This window comes from Andrographis paniculata, unplaced genomic scaffold, assembly GCF_009805555.1.
Source record: "Andrographis paniculata isolate CXL003 unplaced genomic scaffold, ASM980555v1 Contig57END, whole genome shotgun sequence".
In the NCBI taxonomy this organism is placed as follows: Eukaryota; Viridiplantae; Streptophyta; class Magnoliopsida; order Lamiales; family Acanthaceae; genus Andrographis; species Andrographis paniculata.
The window spans coordinates 1,244,907-1,263,278 of NW_026137592.1; the positions used below are offsets into that span (position 1 = coordinate 1,244,907).

General features: G+C 36.1%; 3 protein-coding genes and 1 pseudogene across 3 annotated transcripts; 3 read left to right on the plus strand and 1 right to left on the minus strand.

Annotated features, from left to right (window-relative positions):
• Positions 1–1,981: 1,981 nt before the first annotated feature.
• Positions 1,982–7,464, plus strand: LOC127256884 (serine/threonine-protein kinase BSK1). The gene is made up of 9 exons (XM_051283111.1): positions 1,982–2,348; positions 2,452–2,587; positions 3,144–3,277; positions 3,411–3,516; positions 3,749–3,834; positions 5,344–5,532; positions 6,130–6,294; positions 6,378–6,491; positions 7,008–7,464. The coding sequence occupies exons 1-9, from the start codon at positions 2,049–2,051 to the stop codon at positions 7,257–7,259; spliced, it is 1,482 nt and encodes a 493-aa protein (XP_051139068.1). The 5' UTR covers positions 1,982–2,048; the 3' UTR covers positions 7,260–7,464.
• Positions 7,005–8,497, minus strand: LOC127256886 (ATP-dependent zinc metalloprotease FTSH 1, chloroplastic-like; annotated as a pseudogene).
• Positions 8,498–8,998: 501 nt separating this feature from the next.
• Positions 8,999–10,972, plus strand: LOC127256885 (probable inactive purple acid phosphatase 29). The gene is made up of 3 exons (XM_051283112.1): positions 8,999–9,394; positions 9,465–9,868; positions 10,356–10,972. The coding sequence occupies exons 1-3, from the start codon at positions 9,112–9,114 to the stop codon at positions 10,812–10,814; spliced, it is 1,146 nt and encodes a 381-aa protein (XP_051139069.1). The 5' UTR covers positions 8,999–9,111; the 3' UTR covers positions 10,815–10,972.
• Positions 10,973–12,031: 1,059 nt separating this feature from the next.
• On the plus strand, positions 12,032–15,697 carry LOC127257114 (probable CoA ligase CCL5). The gene is made up of 5 exons (XM_051283428.1): positions 12,032–13,336; positions 14,700–14,845; positions 14,999–15,066; positions 15,338–15,440; positions 15,515–15,697. Exons 1-5 carry the CDS (start codon positions 12,091–12,093, stop codon positions 15,635–15,637), a joined length of 1,686 nt encoding a protein of 561 aa, XP_051139385.1. The 5' UTR covers positions 12,032–12,090; the 3' UTR covers positions 15,638–15,697.
• Positions 15,698–18,372: the final 2,675 nt, after the last annotated feature.

The following is an 18,372-nucleotide window of genomic DNA, read 5'->3' on the forward strand; positions in this document are numbered from 1 at the left end:
TAAAAACATATAATAATAAACACAACAGAACAAAAATCTAAAGTGAACAAATCAAACCATCTTGACCTATTTAAAATACATACATTTTTTTATTGAGAAATATAAATAATTCTTTTATTAGAAATAAGTAATGTATAAAAGAATAAATTCATATATTCAAATGTGATATTGTGACAAAAGAAAATGCATTATTTTTATTTTAATATTTTAAATACTTAAGTCTCTATTATTTTAATATAAAAGTGGGAAAATAAAAATTTATAAAGTTATAAAAAATTTATTTAAAAAATTGATAATCAAATTGTGAGATAAATAGAAAAATTAATGATAAATTGATTATTATTAATTAAAATTAAGTAATAAATTTTTGAATTAGTAAATTATTATTTACCATAAATAAATAAATTGTGTATAGATTTAATTGTTAACTAACAAAAACTATCATAATAATATTGGACGGAAGGAATATTTTTTTCATTCTATTTTTTTGTTTGTATATTATAAATACAAAATTTTTTAAATGAATAATTAAAAAAATTACTAAAAATATTTATAATATAATATAAAAAATTCTAAATTATAAAATTTAAACTATAATTAATTAATTAATTAATTAATTTATTTTTTAAAAAAATTGAGACATGAAATATAGAAAAGATTAAAGCGGCAGCATCTATAGAAAACGTGGGAATGAGTATTATTTTTATCTTGTAAAGGTTGCATCAAACAATTGAAAAAGTACAAATTAAAGGTATCTTTAAATTCCATTTATTACAAGAACAAGAATATTAATATTTCACTATTTTCTACGTGTCCAAAAATTATGTTTATTTTTTTCTTTAGTTGTATCTTAAAAATGTTTTTAATTTTTTATTTAATAAATAATTATTTTATTTTAAAAGACAAAAAATAATAAAATATATATTTATATTAATTTTGTACAAAAAATATAAATACTTACTATTCTTCAACTGCATTTTAAGTATACTAGAGGAACTAGACCTGATAAAATAAAATAAATAAAAAATTTAAATTTTTAATTTTATAATCACAAGTTAAATCTGAATTATTTATTTATAATAATAATTATTTAATAACATAAAAATTTTCGATCGAATTTAATACCCTGTCAATCAGATAAAAAAATCAGCAAACTATACGATCACAAGTTCAATTCCTACACCATCATACTATCCTTACGGACTACTTAATTATTTATTTTGTCCAAAGGACAGATGGTGAAAGAAAACAAGGTGTTAACAACGAAGCGACACGTCACCACAGCACGACCTCACGTGGACTGCTTTCCGCTCAGGTTTCTACTGACGTCACGATAACCCTAATTTAAATTCTAAAATAAACAAACACCTGGATCACAGATCCAGAAATCTGAGCACCGTCGATGGTGAGATCTCTACGACATCGCAAGGATAATAAATGCGGGTTCGGAGCTCCCTGGCCTTCGAAAAATTAATAACTCTACAAAGAAACTTAAGATTTAAGTGACAATAAATAAAGGAACCATTTTTATTTTTTTTTATTATTACAAAAGATATTTACAGTCAAATCTTTCAATAAGATTGTGCAATAAATCCACTGTTTATTAAAGCCACTGACATCAAATTTAATTAAGAAAAAAAAAAAGTTAAGATAAAATATACATTCAATTATTGATTGGAATTAATAAAATTGGCACTTAGGAGCTAGTTTTATAAAATAATTAATATTATTAAATTACTCAAACATCTTCCAGAAAAGGCTCCACTAAAACAGATCAACTTAATAACTTTAGGTTGACCAAATTTTATTGACACTTTTATTTAAATAAAACGATAGTGTAGTAAAAAAGATTTGTCACATTTTCAATAAATCCACTATTATGAGATTAATTAAATATCTTAAAAAAATGTATTAATATTAATTAATTAATTAATTTGGAAAATAGCTGAGGGGTTTATTATGAGAGAGATTGAAGGAGACTGACATTGCGTAATAACTTAGCGAGGGGGGCGGGGGAAGGTGGGGTGAGTCAACTCGGCCGAGTCACCATGGGCTGCTGCGCGTCGAAGGAGCATCTCACGCGCTTGGTGGATAAGGATCACTGGCAGGGGCAGGGGCAGGGCCACCGCCGCTCCTCCTCCGTCAACGGACCGACCGGCGGCGGATTTGCGGAGTTCTCGCTGGTGGAGCTCAAGGCAGCGACGAACAACTTCAGTTCGGAAAGTATCGTCTCCGAGAGCGGGGAGAAGGCTAACAATTTTGTCTACGAAGGTCGCCTGCAGAACAACCGGTGGATCGCTGTGAAGAAGTTTACTAAAGCGGCGTGGCCCGATCCTAAACAGTTTGCGGTGCGTGTGCAGTTATTAATTTTTATTTTTCTGTAGTTGGTGGAGATGGATTTAGGTTAGAGAGTTGTTGGGGTGAGGTTTTTACTGTGCGTTGGTTTCGTAGGAGGAAGCGAAGGAGGTGGGGAAACTGAGGCACAAGAGGCTCGCGAATCTGATAGGGTATTGCTGCGATGGAGAGGAGAGGCTGCTCGTTGCTGAATTTATGCCTAATGAGACGCTCGCGAAGCATTTATTTCACTGTAAGTTGTGCTTTCAAATTATGGAGCTTTTAATTTTGTGATTCATCTACCTTTAGGCTTACATTGCTCATTTCAATGAACAACCTGTGCGGGCTTTTGTGATTTCTGAAATTACTGTCCTCCCCGTAGCTTCCGCCATTATAGTGAAATGTTCTTAACCTATAATTAACCGAGTAGAGGCTAAGGTGTAGGGTTGTGGAACATTCTTGGTACTTTTGCTATTAGGAAAGCTTTTATGTTGTGATTGAGTGACTAAATTATTCTTGAAGCTGAATGGTTCATCTTATTGCAGGAGATTTGGGATCATGTTAATAATTATTTTGTACCATTACTTGTAGAAGCATAAGCCTTTGTTTTTGTTGCCATGGGTGTTTTTGGGGAACAATCTAATCTTGGCATAAGATGCTTATGTAGTAAGGATGATCTTCATATTATTATTTTTCTTGGGTTTAAAAGCCTATCCAAGTACATATAATCAAGCCTTGATAATGATTTTTGTGTGCTCTTTATTTCTCCATGTTTTGTTTCTTCAATGTTTTGCTTTTCTTTCGTGCAGGGGAGAATCAAACTCCGGAGTGGGCTATGCGGTTACGAGTTGCTTTATATATAGCTGAGGCACTTGATTATTGCAGCAGAGAAGGTCGCCCGCTCTACCATGACTTGAATGCTTACCGAGTTCTCTTTGATGAGGTTAACTATCTATGTTTCGTGATATTTTCAATCATGTAGGAGATGGAATAGTTTGAATTTTTTGTCCCATGTTTCTGGGGCTAGGGTTAACCTAGAGAGTGGAGACAAGTGTTGATGTTGTTATTTATGGCAGAATGGAGATCCACGTCTATCTTGTTTTGGATTGATGAAAAATAGTAGGGATGGAAAAAGTTATAGCACAAATCTTGCATATACTCCACCTGAGTATCTCAGAAATGGTAAGACTTTACTTTTTCATTCAGCAAAATGCTAGGACTTTTGGAAGAATATTTAATAATACGTCATGTAATTATTAAATGGACGAAAAAATATTATTCTTTTGGCATTTTGTGATTGTTAACTGCTTCTTTGAGCTTTCATTACTCCAGACAGCACCACACTCACATACGCGCACACGCACACGCACACTCACACGCACTCTCACTTGACATGTGATGCAATCTCTTCTAGGGAGGGTCACTCCGGAAAGTGTTGTATTCAGTTTTGGAACCGTGCTTTTGGATCTTCTTAGTGGAAAGCATATCCCTCCAAGTCATGTACGTATTTATTTATGTTACTTATAAGCTTTTGTAACTTGTTCAATTTGTTGGGTAGCAAGGATTTATTTTCTATATATCCTACATTTAACCAATTTCTATATATTTGCTATTGTAAGACACTTTCACATTTTAGTCAATTAAATGTGGATTGAGATTACACCTGCATAGCTGCAAAATGTTTCCTGTGGTTACTATTAACATATGGGAGTTTCAATGGGGTATCAATTACCCGATTAAATTTGTTAAGGGATACTAGACTGTTTTGTATGCAACAGCTGGAATGCTATTTCAGGGGTCTGTAGAAGCTGTTCTAGTTTGCTTAATTAGAAGAGATTGGCTGTATAATCCTACATAATTCCTGGTTAGATAAAGGGATGAATATCCCCGTATCAAGGTGAGACCAAGTTAAGTTAATACCTCTGTGAGTCTTTGCAGGTAGATGACCTGCAAACGATAAATGGGAACCGAACAGTAAAAAAATCATGTGCTGTTTTATTCTCCCTTCATTAAGATACGGCAATCGCATTGTGAATTTGTGATGTATTTAAGTCCTCACTTACTACGGAAATCTCATTTCCTTAAAATTACATGATTTCCAATTAAGTATTGAAATTTTTTTCTGAAGGCCACTGAGAGTGATGGCATTTACTTTGGACTTTCCTTTCATTGAAGATGTGTAGTTTGAACTTCAATTGGTTGAAAGGAGAAAATTTTTCTGTAAAACTTGTTGGGATGTAACCTAAGATCGCTGTAGGGCGGTGATGAAGATGGAGAGTAAATTCTATATCGTACCAGAATTATGCTGTAATAATCCCTGCACTCTATTTCACCAGTCAAAATTTTGTTCTGAAACTTTGAAATGAGAAAAAAAACTATTGGTTGCTCCAAATAACATCGCCAAAGAGGATTTGCATAGTAGTTTAGAATTGCATGAGCAGGGCTGCAGGGCTTCCAATGGCTTCTTCACGGTGTAAGACGCATTATTTAATTGCTTGTGAATATTTCTCAATTTGCCTACCTCCACACTTTTGTGAATATTTCTTAATGTGCCTACCTCCACAGTTTTTGTGAATATTTCTTAATAAGCCTACCTCTACACTTTTAACTGTCTTAGATATTTCTCTATATATTTTATAGTTTAATTATGCTATAAGGTAATCCTCCCGTTGCTTCTGGATGAGGATAGTGACCTTCATGCGTTCTATAGTGCCAATTTTCTATTGGTTTCTTATTGCTTCAATTGGATCTGTGGCTCTGAGATATTGTTTGGTCTTGTTTATCCCATCCGTTTTACTTGTAATGTCTTCACAACACATTTAGCCTTATCAAGAAATGGTCTGTTCTGTTACTTTCCGTTATTGTCTTTGGAAAACTGTTTTGTGTTTAGAGATTTTCACTCAATCTAATTTTAACAACCATTCTTGCTCCCTCCCTATCTGTTTGTATTTTAAGTAGAACATAAATTTATGTGAAGGTACTTTATCTAATTCTTCTGTGTCATGTCAGGCACTGGATATGATACGAGGAAGAAATATTCGTCTGCTAATGGATTCTCATTTGGAGGGGAATTTCTCTACTGAAGAGGCTACAGTAGTTTTTGATCTTGCTTCACAATGTTTGCAGTATGAACCAAGGGAACGCCCGAAGTTCAAAGATCTTGTTACTACACTAGAACCTTTGCAAAATAAACCTGAAGTAAGCACTAACTCCTTTTTTGTGTTATTTACACTTCCTGAACAACCAATATGGCATACCATAGCAATAGTCTTGTCTTGTTACAGCACAAAAAGTAAATCAATCAGTTTGCGTACCTTCATTGCTTTATTGATGATGCTAATAGTTATTTCTCAAAGTTGCTACAGATATTGTAATCTTTGTCCGTTTATTTTGTTATGTCATATTTTATCCTTGCAGATTCGCGGGAAGCTGGAGTAGTAGTTATTTGTTTCCATCTATGACTTTTAGGTTACTAAGCATTGCTATATTATAGTTTACCTAAAATAGTCAAAAAAAAATATGTGCAGGTAGTAAACTAAACTTACATTGATGATCAATTTTTTTACTCATATCCACCATTTTTACATGTCCGAGATGATAAATCTTGTGATTATTTCGCTTTTGATTTTTTAATGTGGTGAAAAATGGAAAACTCTTGTATTATGTCACTTGATGATGGAGGGATTTATCACGTAATTGAAAGCAGGCTGGTAACTTTGTGACCTTGCATTATTTCGTTTGATCAGTTACATAAATACTGTTATTGAAGGTAATGAAATTATTCCTAAATTGTAGGTCCCATCTTATGTGATGTTGGGAATTCCAAAGCATGAAGAAGCACCCTCCACGCCTCCACATCCACTCTCACCAATGGGTGATGCATGCTCACGTATGGATCTCACTGCTATTCATCAATTTTTAGTGATGCAGCATTACAAAGATGATGAAGGATCCAACGAGGTAAAATTAGTAACTAAAGTAACCGCGGTGAATTTTGTTCAACTTCTACATCTATTTTTTGTACTGACTTCGATGCCAAATAGTTGTCTTTTCAAGAATGGACTCAACAAATGAGAGACATGTTGGATGCAAGGAAAAGGGGTGACTTAGCGTTCCGTGATAAAGATTTTAAGACTGCTATTGATTGTTATTCTCAGGTATTTGTTATTTATTTATGTACATATACGAGTTGAAATCTCATCTCAACATCATGATTCGTCTTACAGATCTTCGAGTGTGTTATAGTTAGCCTAGTGAATATTGATTCTCGTAAGTTCTACTCTGTTTACCTAGCAACCAATCACCGTTTGGATCCCTTTATCTCGATATATTGGAAGTCACTTTATTGTTGGCTTGCATCTTTGTCTGAAAAGTTCCCTTATCGAAATGAAGACGATGTACAAGTAGGCATGATTAATTAATCTAGCATATTAATAACCCATTGTGTTAGTTTAATAATTCGATTTGAGATAGCGCTAAATGAACATGTAAGTAGATTCCTCGCATATCTGTTCATTCATTTCCACCTGTAGCTATAAATGAAAACATTATCTCTACTGCAACGTCTTGGAGGGTGAGAAAGTACCCGAATAATTAAACTTTGAAGATGCAAAACTGTGAATGTTGTAGCCTGTAGCGATCTCTTATCTAAGTGGCTTTTATTTGGCGTGCAGTTCATAGACGTGGGCACCATGATTTCACCAACGGTTCATGCACGCCGTAGCCTTTGTTACCTCATGTGCGATCAGCCTGACGCTGCTCTCCGCGACGCGATGCAAGCTCAATGCATCTACGCGGAATGGTCCACAGCATTTTACATGCAAGCCGTGGCCCTCGCAAAGCTCGACATGCACAAAGATGCAGCCGACATGCTGAATGAGGCTGCTGCCCTGGAAGAAAAGAAGCAACGAGGCGGTAAAGGATAAGGATATGCACCGCACTGTATCAATCGTGAGAATTCTGTTGTAGTCTACCCCCTCATTTACAGGTTGTCTGTATTATTCGGTTATCCGGAAATGTACCATCATAGAGGGAGAGTAAACGCAAAATTGCAAAAAATATACGGACACCGCATTGTCACTCGTAACCATGTCTGGATTATATTCATCTCATTTTATCTTTTTGATCGTATTGTACAATTGCTATTACAAACCTTCTCTTCCTCGTACATGTCTTTTTAGGCTACGAAGAGCTCTGCCTTCCTGTCGATGAAAAGGCTCATGAACTCCTCGATGATTTGCTTGGCACTACCGTATGCGGTTTTGATGAGCTCCCGCACCTCTGAATCAACGACGACATTGGGTTCCCTCCCGATCCCCGATCTCGAGTTGCCCGATCTTCTTGCTGAACCCAAACCTCTCCACCATGAAGGATCGGGGAATCTTTAGTGCAAAGTGATCGAATATAGGATCGATCAAAATATTAATGTATGACCTTCCTCCGAGAGCAACTGCCATTTGGTTTAGGTAGCTTCGACCCGACTCGAGCCTCTCTTCCCTGCCTGGCCGCGGGGAATAATCGAGATTTTTGCAACTGGATCATACTCGGGCATTAGAGCCCCGACCCATGCGTGCCCGGCCTCTGCACAACAATTCTCACATTCAGCTACGGAGACAATGTTCGGACACAGAAACGAAACAATAACGTTGTCCGATTATTTCACACCGTCGCTTCTTCTCGTCTGCGTTCTTCTTCTCCGGTGCGGCGATTATCCTCTCTAAGGCGTCCGATATCTCGTCTTCGCTAATTTCCTTAAGGCGAGTATAGCTGCCTCGTCCATCAGGTTCTGCAAATCCGCTCGCGATTTTGTCGAAATCTGACATCCTTTCCCAATGCCTTCCCCCTGGAATGCACCTGCCACGCCAAAGATTATACACACAAGTCCTTGCACTTATATACATACATCAACAGCTAAGACAAAAGTAACTTGCAGAATCTTGACTCGACCGGCGAACCTGCCCGGCCGCAGCAGGGCAGCATCCAGAACATTTGGTCGATTCGTCGCGCCTAAAACGATGACCCCCGAATTGCCGGAGAAGCCGTCCAATTCTGTCAAGAGCTGGTTGATCGTCTGCTCCCTCTCGTCGTTCCCGCCGCCGAGCCACGTCAGCAAATGAGACGCCGGTTTCCGGCACTTCTTGAAATTTGGATTTTGACCGGCCCAAGTCCATCAGGGTCGTTGGGGACAATCACGGCCGCGGCGGCGGCGTTATGGAGGAGAAAATGAAAGCGGCTAACGCCGCCTGATTTTGGACGGCGGTGATGATTCCGGGATTCTTTCCGTTGAGAAGGAATTTTCTGGCGACTGGTTTGGCCGTGAGAGGAGAGAGGATTCGCCGGCCGAAAATGGTGGAGGAAAGCGGTGGGGTTGCGAATGTGGACGCCATGGAAGCGGTGGAGAAGAAGGTGAAGTGGTCGAATCTGAAGTAACCGCCATGGCTATGAATGAATGGGCCTCTGGAATTGGCTCTACGTGGCTGAATTATATTCTCCACAAATATCTTCTTCCATATTTTAGTATTTATTTATTAAAAAAAAGGAAACTTGGGAAGAAGATTGAATTAGTCCGACGAATTGGAAGCCCATCTCGGGTTGTGAAGACACTTTCAAGGCCCATGAATGGATGTATCGTTTGTAAACTATAAAGTTGCAGTCTTGCAGATACAGACAAAAATGGGAATTATTATTATCTGCGACTGAAATGGATATATCGTTTGGACAATCAATGTAACAATTGGCCGGCTTTTTGGAATCTCTTGTTTTTCGCCAATCGAGAAGATGTCGAAGAACACAGTGGCGGCTGCGGCGGCGATTATGGTAACGGTGATGATATTCGTCCTCTGCTCCGCCTCCGCCGCCGCCGCCAGCGAGCTGAGGTTCGACGGTAAGAAAGGGGAGTTCAAAATCCTGCAAGTGGCGGACATGCACTACGCCGACGGGAAGACGACGCGCTGCCTCGACGTCTTACCGGAGCAAATGCCGTCCTGCTCCGATCTCAACACCACCGCCTTCCTCCGCCGCATGATCCAGGCGGAGCAGCCGGACCTCGTCGTCTTCACAGGTCGGTAATTAAAAAATTCCCAAATTCCAAAACCCTAACCCTAATTTATTAATCAATTACCAATTCGCAGGGGACAATATTTTCGGATTCGACGCCGCCGACGCGGCGGCGTCGCTGAACGCCGCATTTGCTCCGGCGATGTCGTCGGGGAGGCCATGGGCGGCGGTGCTGGGAAATCACGACCAGGAATCGACGTTGTCGAGGGAGGGGGTGATGAGGCACATCGTGGGGATGAACAACACTCTGTCTAAGCTCAATCCTGCTGCATCGGAACACCATTCCGACATCGACGGATACGGTAATTACAACCTGGAAGTGTACGGCGTTGGAGGTTCACATCTGGCGAACAAATCGGTGCTGAATTTGTACTTTTTGGACAGCGGCGATTACTCGAAGGTGGGGTCCATTCCCGGCTACGACTGGATCAAACCGTCGCAGCAGCTCTGGTTTCTGCACACTTCCTTCAACCTTCAGGCACGTTCCTCTTCTAATAAAAATATATTATTTAATATTTTTATAGTAATAAATTAATAAAAATAAATATATTGTATAGAAAAGTTAATGAGTTATTCAAAAGAAATGAAATGTAGAAGCAAGCAAACAAACTTGACAATTTTACATTTTAGTGTTCTTTTTTCTTTTTTTTTTGGTTGAGTTTAAATTATTTTATAATAACAATTTAATTTTCTTTTTTTTTTTTTTAACAAAAATAGCAAGATTATATAGTAAAATTTGTAAAAATATGTGGCTCTGGTTTTAGACAATATATAGATTTTAAAATTTTAAAAATAATAAAAAATAATATATAATATAATATTTTGTAATATATATTTGATTTGATATTTTGTAATATCTTTTTCCATTTTTCAAGAATACGCTCACTCCCTCTACGACACTTTTGGCGGCGGACGAAAGTAGTATAAGCCTCCGTATGTACTAATTCATATTCGTCCTAATGCAGAGGAGTTACGCAAACATGCCAGAGCCACAGAACGGCCACGCCCCGGGGCTCGTCTACTTCCACATTCCGCTGCCGGAATACGCATATTTTGACGCCTCAAATTTCACCGGCGTGAAGCAAGAGCCCGACGGCAACGGGATCAGCTCAGCATCGGTCAACTCCGGTTTTTTCGCAACCATGGCCGAGGCCGGGGATGTGAAGGCAGTTTTCACGGGGCACGATCACCTCAACGACTTCTGTGGCAATCTGAGGGGCATCAATTTGTGCTACGCCGGGGGGTTCGGGTACCATGCTTATGGGAAGGCGGGGTGGGCGAGGAGGGCGAGGGTGGTGGCGGCGTCGATGGAGAAGAACAAGGACGGCTCGTGGGCGGCGGTCAAGTCGATCAAGACTTGGAAACGCCTCGACGATGAACGTCTTAGTCTTGTGGATCGACAAGTTCTTTGGAGTAAAATGTGACACCCCGATCTGGTATGGTATCTTTTGCCACGCCCTTTCGGGGTGGACGGGAGCGGAGAGTTGTCTGTTGATAAATGCTTAAATAATAATTGAATACGATGTTTTGGATAAAATTATAATCGGATTTATAAAATAAGAATTAAAAGTTATTAATTATAGGTATGATATACTTAGTTTTATTTATTGTATATATCTAATAGTATAAAACAATTATAAAATATGAAGTAAAATACATAAAATTTTAAAAAATAACAAAAATAGAGAATTTCGGATTTGGTTCGAATTTTGGTTATTTTGGATCAGATAGAATTTGTTTTTGCCAAAAAATTGAATTTTTGGATTGGTTCAAATTTGGTGAAATTCAACTGAAAATTTGAATGTTGTTTAATGTATTTTTATTTGTTGAATAATTAATAGTATGATATCAATTTTTCTTATTCAGCACCCTAATAAATTATACATATTTAAGGCTCCATTCAGATTGGTTTCTAAGAGAGGCTATTGGCTTCCAATCAAAAAACGTATTTTATGTTTTAGTATAAATACATAAAATTATTATGTATTTCTATAAAATTAAAATATGCACAAAATTTCTTATTTGTTCAAATTTAATGTTTGGGTATAAACGTGCATCTAATTATATAGTAATATCCATTTTGAACAAACTATGTGTTTTGTATATACTTTATTTTAGATTTTATATGATAAATAAAACACAAAGTATAATGTATATTTTGATTAAAATACAAGAGGTGGTATGCCATTTACTTTTTATTTTTTAGTATGCACTAGATTGGGGATAAAATACACGTATAAAGTGTACGTAGCCAAGAGGGAAGGCGCCATGCCATCCCTACGTTGTGTATTAGATTTGATTCACAATTCCACCATTTATAATTAAGGTGTTTAATGTTTTGGGCACCCCTTAATTCTCATTTAATTAATTATTTAAATAGGCACATAATAAATCAAAAGTGTCCATAAAAAATACTCCTAACAATAATAATACTTCATCTAGAAAAAAATAATTATAGTATAATAAAAATAATTAATTAAATTTTAAAAAATATATAAATTGAAAAAATTAATATAATATTAAAATTTTATAATTAAAAAAATAAAAATAAAAGAAGTAACAGAATAAATAATAATAATAATAATAATAGTGTAGATACTCAAATAGGTAGATGAGCTAGTCTACGGCAACAAATTCATACAAGGAGCAGTTAATTCCGTACCGATCACGAAGAAGCTAAACTTCTCCACCTCCTCTTCAATGGCGGAAAACTCCTCCGACTCCTATTCCGATATCGACCCACGCAGCGGCTTCTGCAGAACCAACCGCACCTTCTACAGCAAGCGCAACCCCGTCGCCATTCCCTCCAACCAATGGCTCGACGCCACCACCTACATCTCCGCCCGCCCCCACCGCGCCACCGTCGCCTTCATCGACGCCGCCACCGGCCACCGCCTCACCTTCCCCGACCTCTGGCGAGCCGTCGAATCCGTCGCTACCTCACTCTCCGTAGACTTAGCCATACGCAAAGGCCAAACAGTCCTCATTCTCAGCCCTAATTCAATCGAATTCCCGATCGTCTTCCTCGCCGTAATCTCCATCGGCGCCGTCGTCACCACCGCCAATCCTCTCCTCACTTCCGACGAAATCCAGAAACAGATCGCCGATTCCAAACCAGTCCTCGCCTTCACCACTCTACATCTCATCCCCAAACTCGCCGCCTCAAATCTCCCCATCGTCCTCCTCCGCTCTGGCGCCGTGAAATTAAATCGGAGATCCGACGCTCTGCGAATCGTCGATTCAATCGAAGAAATGATGAATCGAGAAGTGAGTCGCAACCGAGTCAAGGAACGAGTCCACCAGGACGACGCCGCCACTCTCCTCTACTCCTCCGGCACCACCGGCGCAAGCAAAGGCGTCGTAACTACGCACAGAAACCTAATCGCCATAACCGAAATGCTCCTACAACGACTCGGATCAGACGAAGAGAAGAACAGAATTATGGTCTGCACCGTACCGATGTTCCACATCTACGGAGTAGTCGCCTTCGCCACCGGTCTCATCGCCGCCGGCGCAACCGTCGTCGTCCTCCCCAAATTCGATATGCACGAACTGCTAACCGCAATCCAGAATTTCTCCGTCAACTATCTCCCCCTAGTTCCGCCAATCCTCGTCGCCTTAACCGCCAACGCCAAGAAGCTCAGGAACAAGTACGATCTGAGCAGCTTAAAAATCATCAACTCCGGCGGCGCGCCGCTGAGCAAGGAAGTCACGGAGGAATTCCTGAAACTGTATCCGAACGTGATGATTCGCCAAAGCTACGGTCTGACTGAATCGACCGCCGTCGGAGCGTCGAGTGACACTATGGATGAGTGCCGGAAGCACGGATCGGCAGGGCTTCTGTCGCCGAACATGGCGGCGAAGATCGCCGATCCAGAAACCGGTGAGTCGCTGCCGGTGAACCGGACCGGTGAGCTTTGGTTAAAGGGACCCGCCATAATGAAAGGTAACACTAATTAATTTAAATTTAAATTTTCTTAACTATTACATATGATTTATAATTATAAACTAATTTATAGTGGTTAGTGTGCTGGGATTGTGGCCTAATTTATCAGGGCGTCAATTCGAATTTTCTGGTTGTCTACATATGAGGTTGAGCCATGAAAATAATAAAAAATTATCAATTTAAATTTTTTCGGTCAAATTCATATTGACCTAAATTAGTTCAGGTCACCCGAAATACGAACACAAAGTTTAAAAAAAATTTAAATTAACTTAAAAAAATTTTATTTCAATTTTTATTTTAAATATAAAATAATAATAATAATTTAATATCAACTCGAAATTCGAAACCCTAAATTTGAGCTACTTTTTATATTTCGGATTATCATGTCAACCCGGAATACAACATAAATTTTTTTAGTTTCGAATTCGGGTCGATCCAATTTTTGTAATCCCAAAATATCCAAACTCGAACTAAAAAATATTTCAGGTCGAACGAGTTTTGATTTTCGGATCGATTTTAATTTTGACATTCCTAAATTTTATGTATAAGTTTAAGTGGGATTTAGTGTGTGTACATATAGAGGAGTAGTTAGCTCTCGAATAGGAAATTACATGATGCCAAGGTATTGGTTTCAATTAATATATTCTTCTTGTTTTTTACTTACCATCTAAGAATGTTCCACCTAATTTTATATTTTTATTTTTATAGTTTATATTATTTCTATTTAATTGTTTAATTTGTTTTTACAGCTATTTACCAAATCAATATATATCACATCGTATACATTATCTAATCAATACTCTTCTATTTTAGTCAACCTACTTATCAATATACCAATTTTTTTTTTTAAAAAAAAAGATTGCTACAAATAAATTTTTTTATACTATACAGGTAAGATAGCGAGAGTTTAGTTAAATTATTACAATTTGCTGACAATCATATTTTATAGAGGTGATAGTATATTTTTGTATAAAAATTAATAGTAATATTTGTTACACCTTACTATTCAAATATTGTATATATATATATATATATATTCGGTTTTAAGGTCTCATTTACTTTTGTGTATTGATATTTAAATATTAATAATTATATCAAAACGTATTACAAATTAGAAAAAATACTTTCATTATATTTGTACAAAAAAATTATACAACTATAATGATATTTTTTTTATGTTAAGTACAATGATTCAAAAAGTAAATATAACCTTAGAGGCCGACAGAAGGAGTATTATATATTTCCTATTATATAGTTACTAAAAAACATTGGAATAGTATGTATTATACTATATTCTTTTTTTTATTTTTTTTATTTTGTATTCAATTTTTTTTTTTCATTTAAAATTTGATCGTAAATGTAGGTTATTTCCGCAACGAAGAGGCAACAAACTCGACTCTAGACTCTGAAGGATGGTTAAGAACAGGAGATTTGTGCTACATTGATGAAGATGGCTTCTTATTTGTTGTGGACAGGATCAAAGAACTCATCAAGTACAATGGCTATCAGGTATAATCGGCCCGATCGATCCAAACACCAATCGATTCGCTTTCCTTTGATTGAAAAGTTGTATATGCGATTAATTAGAAGAATTAGTATTAGTCGGTCGAAAGATATACTAAATAGATTGATCGAAATTTTTGGATGCGATCTTTGCTGCAGGTTCCTCCGGCGGAATTGGAGGCCTTGTTACTCGGCCACCCTGAAATCGAAGATGTTGCAGTCATACCGTAAGTAATTATCGATTTTTATTTTGTATGCATTAGAAATATCGACTGTAACTTAACATCTATTAAAAGTTTTAATTAAATTATTAAAAAGAAGATATTAAAAATTGAGATATAAGTAGCATTCAAATGTTTTACACTTATTCATTCAAAGAAATTTTACGGACTTTAATATTGTTCTTAATTCTTATCATATTTTTGTGGCAAACAATTATTGTTGGATTTTATTTTTATTTTTTCTAACATATTTAAGTTTGTGATTTAATTACTTTAGGTTCCCGGATAAGGATTCCGGGCAAATTCCGATGGCATATTTGGTGCGTAAATCCGGAAGCAAGATATCTGAGACCGAAGTCATGGAGTGGATCGCTAAAAAGGTGTAAAAATTATGGTACTCGATATTTTTTTGTAAATACAAAAATAAAATAATAATAATAATAATATAACACAGGTTGCTCCATACAAGAAGATTCGACGAGTGGCCTTCATATCTTCCATCGCAAGGAATCCGGCGGGAAAGATTCTAAGGAAGGATCTCATCAAGCTTGCAACGGCTACTTCCTCCAAAATTTGAATCTAATGTCGTTGAAACAATAAAATTTAATCAAGGAAAATGATTGATTTCCTGTCTCAAAATTCAATAATACATACTATTTTGTTAGAATAAATACAAATTTAAATGAATCCAATCGAATAGATATTGTTTAAAATTTCTTTATTATTTTACTTTGATTAATTAATTCATTAAGATGTAGAGACTTATTAATTATATTATATATAAACTAATCATTTATATATAAACAAATTCGACCGATAATAAATTTTCAACAAAAAAAAAAAAGGACCAAAAATCGAAGAAAGAGGATGACTGAGGTACTGAAATTGATGATTCGAAAAATATGAGGTCAAATACGGTAATTGGTAAAGAAAAGTTCAACTAAAGGGACTAAAAATTGGTCAAATTTCTTTATTATTTTACTTTGATTAATTAATTCATTAAGATGTAGAGACTTATTAATTATATTATATATAAACTAATCATTTATATATAAACAAATTTGACCTATAATAAATTTTCAACAAAAAAAAAAAAAGGACCAAAAATCGAAGAAAGAGGATGACTGAGGTACTGAAATTGATGATTCGAAAAATATGAGGTCAAATACGGTAATTGGTAAAGAAAAGTTCAACTAAAGGGACTAAAAATTGGTCAAATTTCTTTATTATTTTACTTTGATTAATTAATTCATTAAGATGTAGAGACTTATTAATTATATTATATATAAACTAATCATTTATATATAAACAAATTTGACCTATAATAAATTTTCAACAAAAAAAAAAAAAAGGACCAAAAATCGAAGAAAGAGGATGACTGAGGTACTGAAATTGATGATTCGAAAAATATGAGGTCAAATACGGTAATTGGTAAAGAAAAGTTCAACTATAGGGACTAAAAATTAGATATATACATACAAAAAGTTGCTACAGCGGAATTTCAATGTAGTAGGCAATATTTATTTATTTTATTTACTAATAAGTAGATAAGAAATAAAATAATAAATTCAATGGGTCATATATACACAGGCCCGACCCAAATCTAACTTTCTTTGTAACATATAAGGCCCAATAGATAAAATAAATGCCAAGATTTTTGGTATACCGAATTTTTTGTATAAAAAATTAGGAATTTGTTGAAATTATAGTATGCCGACATGTTTTCGTTGTATCGATAAAAAAAATTTTCAAATATTCAATGTATGTACTGATATGCATAATTTTTCTGGTATATATTTCAGTGTACATTAAGAAAAAAAAAAAAAAATGTATTCAACATAATATGGGTATGAAATTTTGACATAAATGAAACTTTTGCAAGAAGTTGCATCAAACAAATAAACTAAAATCGAGAAATAGTATTTTGTGAATTTGGACAAATTCTAAACCTTACAACATAATTAAAACAATTACCCATATATGACGTCATGAAGTGACGTCACATAGCAATCGTCATCTGTTAAGGAAAGGGAACTGTCTCTCAATAGTAACCATACAGACATTGTACATCTGTCTGTGTGTTCTAGGACGAGCATTCTTCTTTTTCTAAAGTTAGCTGGTGCATTTTCATTCACAAAAGTTATTCAAAGAGCCACTATCATCACAAATTTATGCCTATCATTGTACCTGCAATACTTCTTATTATAATATATATATATATAAGAAAAGAAAACACACTAATAAAAAAGAAATATTTTGAAACTTCTGATGTGCTTCCATATTATTTGTCTACCATACAATTTTATATTAAAATATTTAAAATTTTCATTCTAAAATATCACAACTAATATGTTTGTTTTCTTTTAAAAAAACTTCAAATCCATACATCACCAAAAAAATCCAAAACACAAATAATCCAAGCAATGAAGCAAATAGTACTTCCTAACATCAATTAACCCTTCATTAGATTTTTAAAACAAATAAACTATCAGCAACATTTATTTCAATCATAGGATTACGTACAAAAAATAATAATAAAAAAAAATAAGGATAGCAGGATTTTAAAAAAGAAAGTTAGATTCGAAGTCGGGTAAAAAAGGAAAAAATTTGTGGTCAGGTCGGTTGGTCAGGTTGGGAGCTCCTCAGGTCAGAAGGTCCGCAGGTCGGGAGGTCCGCAGGCCGGGAGATCCTCAGGTTGGAAGGTCCTCAGGTTGGGAGGTCCGCAGGTCGAAAGGTCTTCAGGTCGGGAGGTTCTCAGATCTGATGGTCAACAGGTCGGACAGACAGGTCTAATGGTCAGCAGATCGGATAAGCAAGTCAGTTGGTACGTGGTCAAACCAAGTAAAGTCGGCTGCTACGGAGGTCGGACGAAGTAAAGTCTGGTAATTGATTGCCCACTTAAGTGAACAGTAGTTTGGTCGCTTGGTGGGGACGGTCAATGAGTCTTTTGGTCTAGCGACCAGTTAGTCGCTGGATTAGTCGGTTGGGTTATGCAGTTGACAAGACGGTTGCCATAACTGACCAGGCGATGTTTCAAAACGTTTCTTTTGGGCGGTTGACGGCGGTTGCTGGCGACGGTTCCAAAGCGTCTTTCAAGAAGTATTAAGGATTTAGATTTTTCTTCTACAATCATCTTCAATCAACTTCAACAAAGCAAAGTCAAATTTGGGGATCCAGTTAATTTTCTTGTGTACCGTACAGTGTTTAGAGATTCCTAATCTCAAACACTAATTAATCAAGTTCGAAGATATTTCCTTATTTTCGAATTTTACTTTTTGTCTGTTGAAAAAATACGTGTCAACACATAGTAAC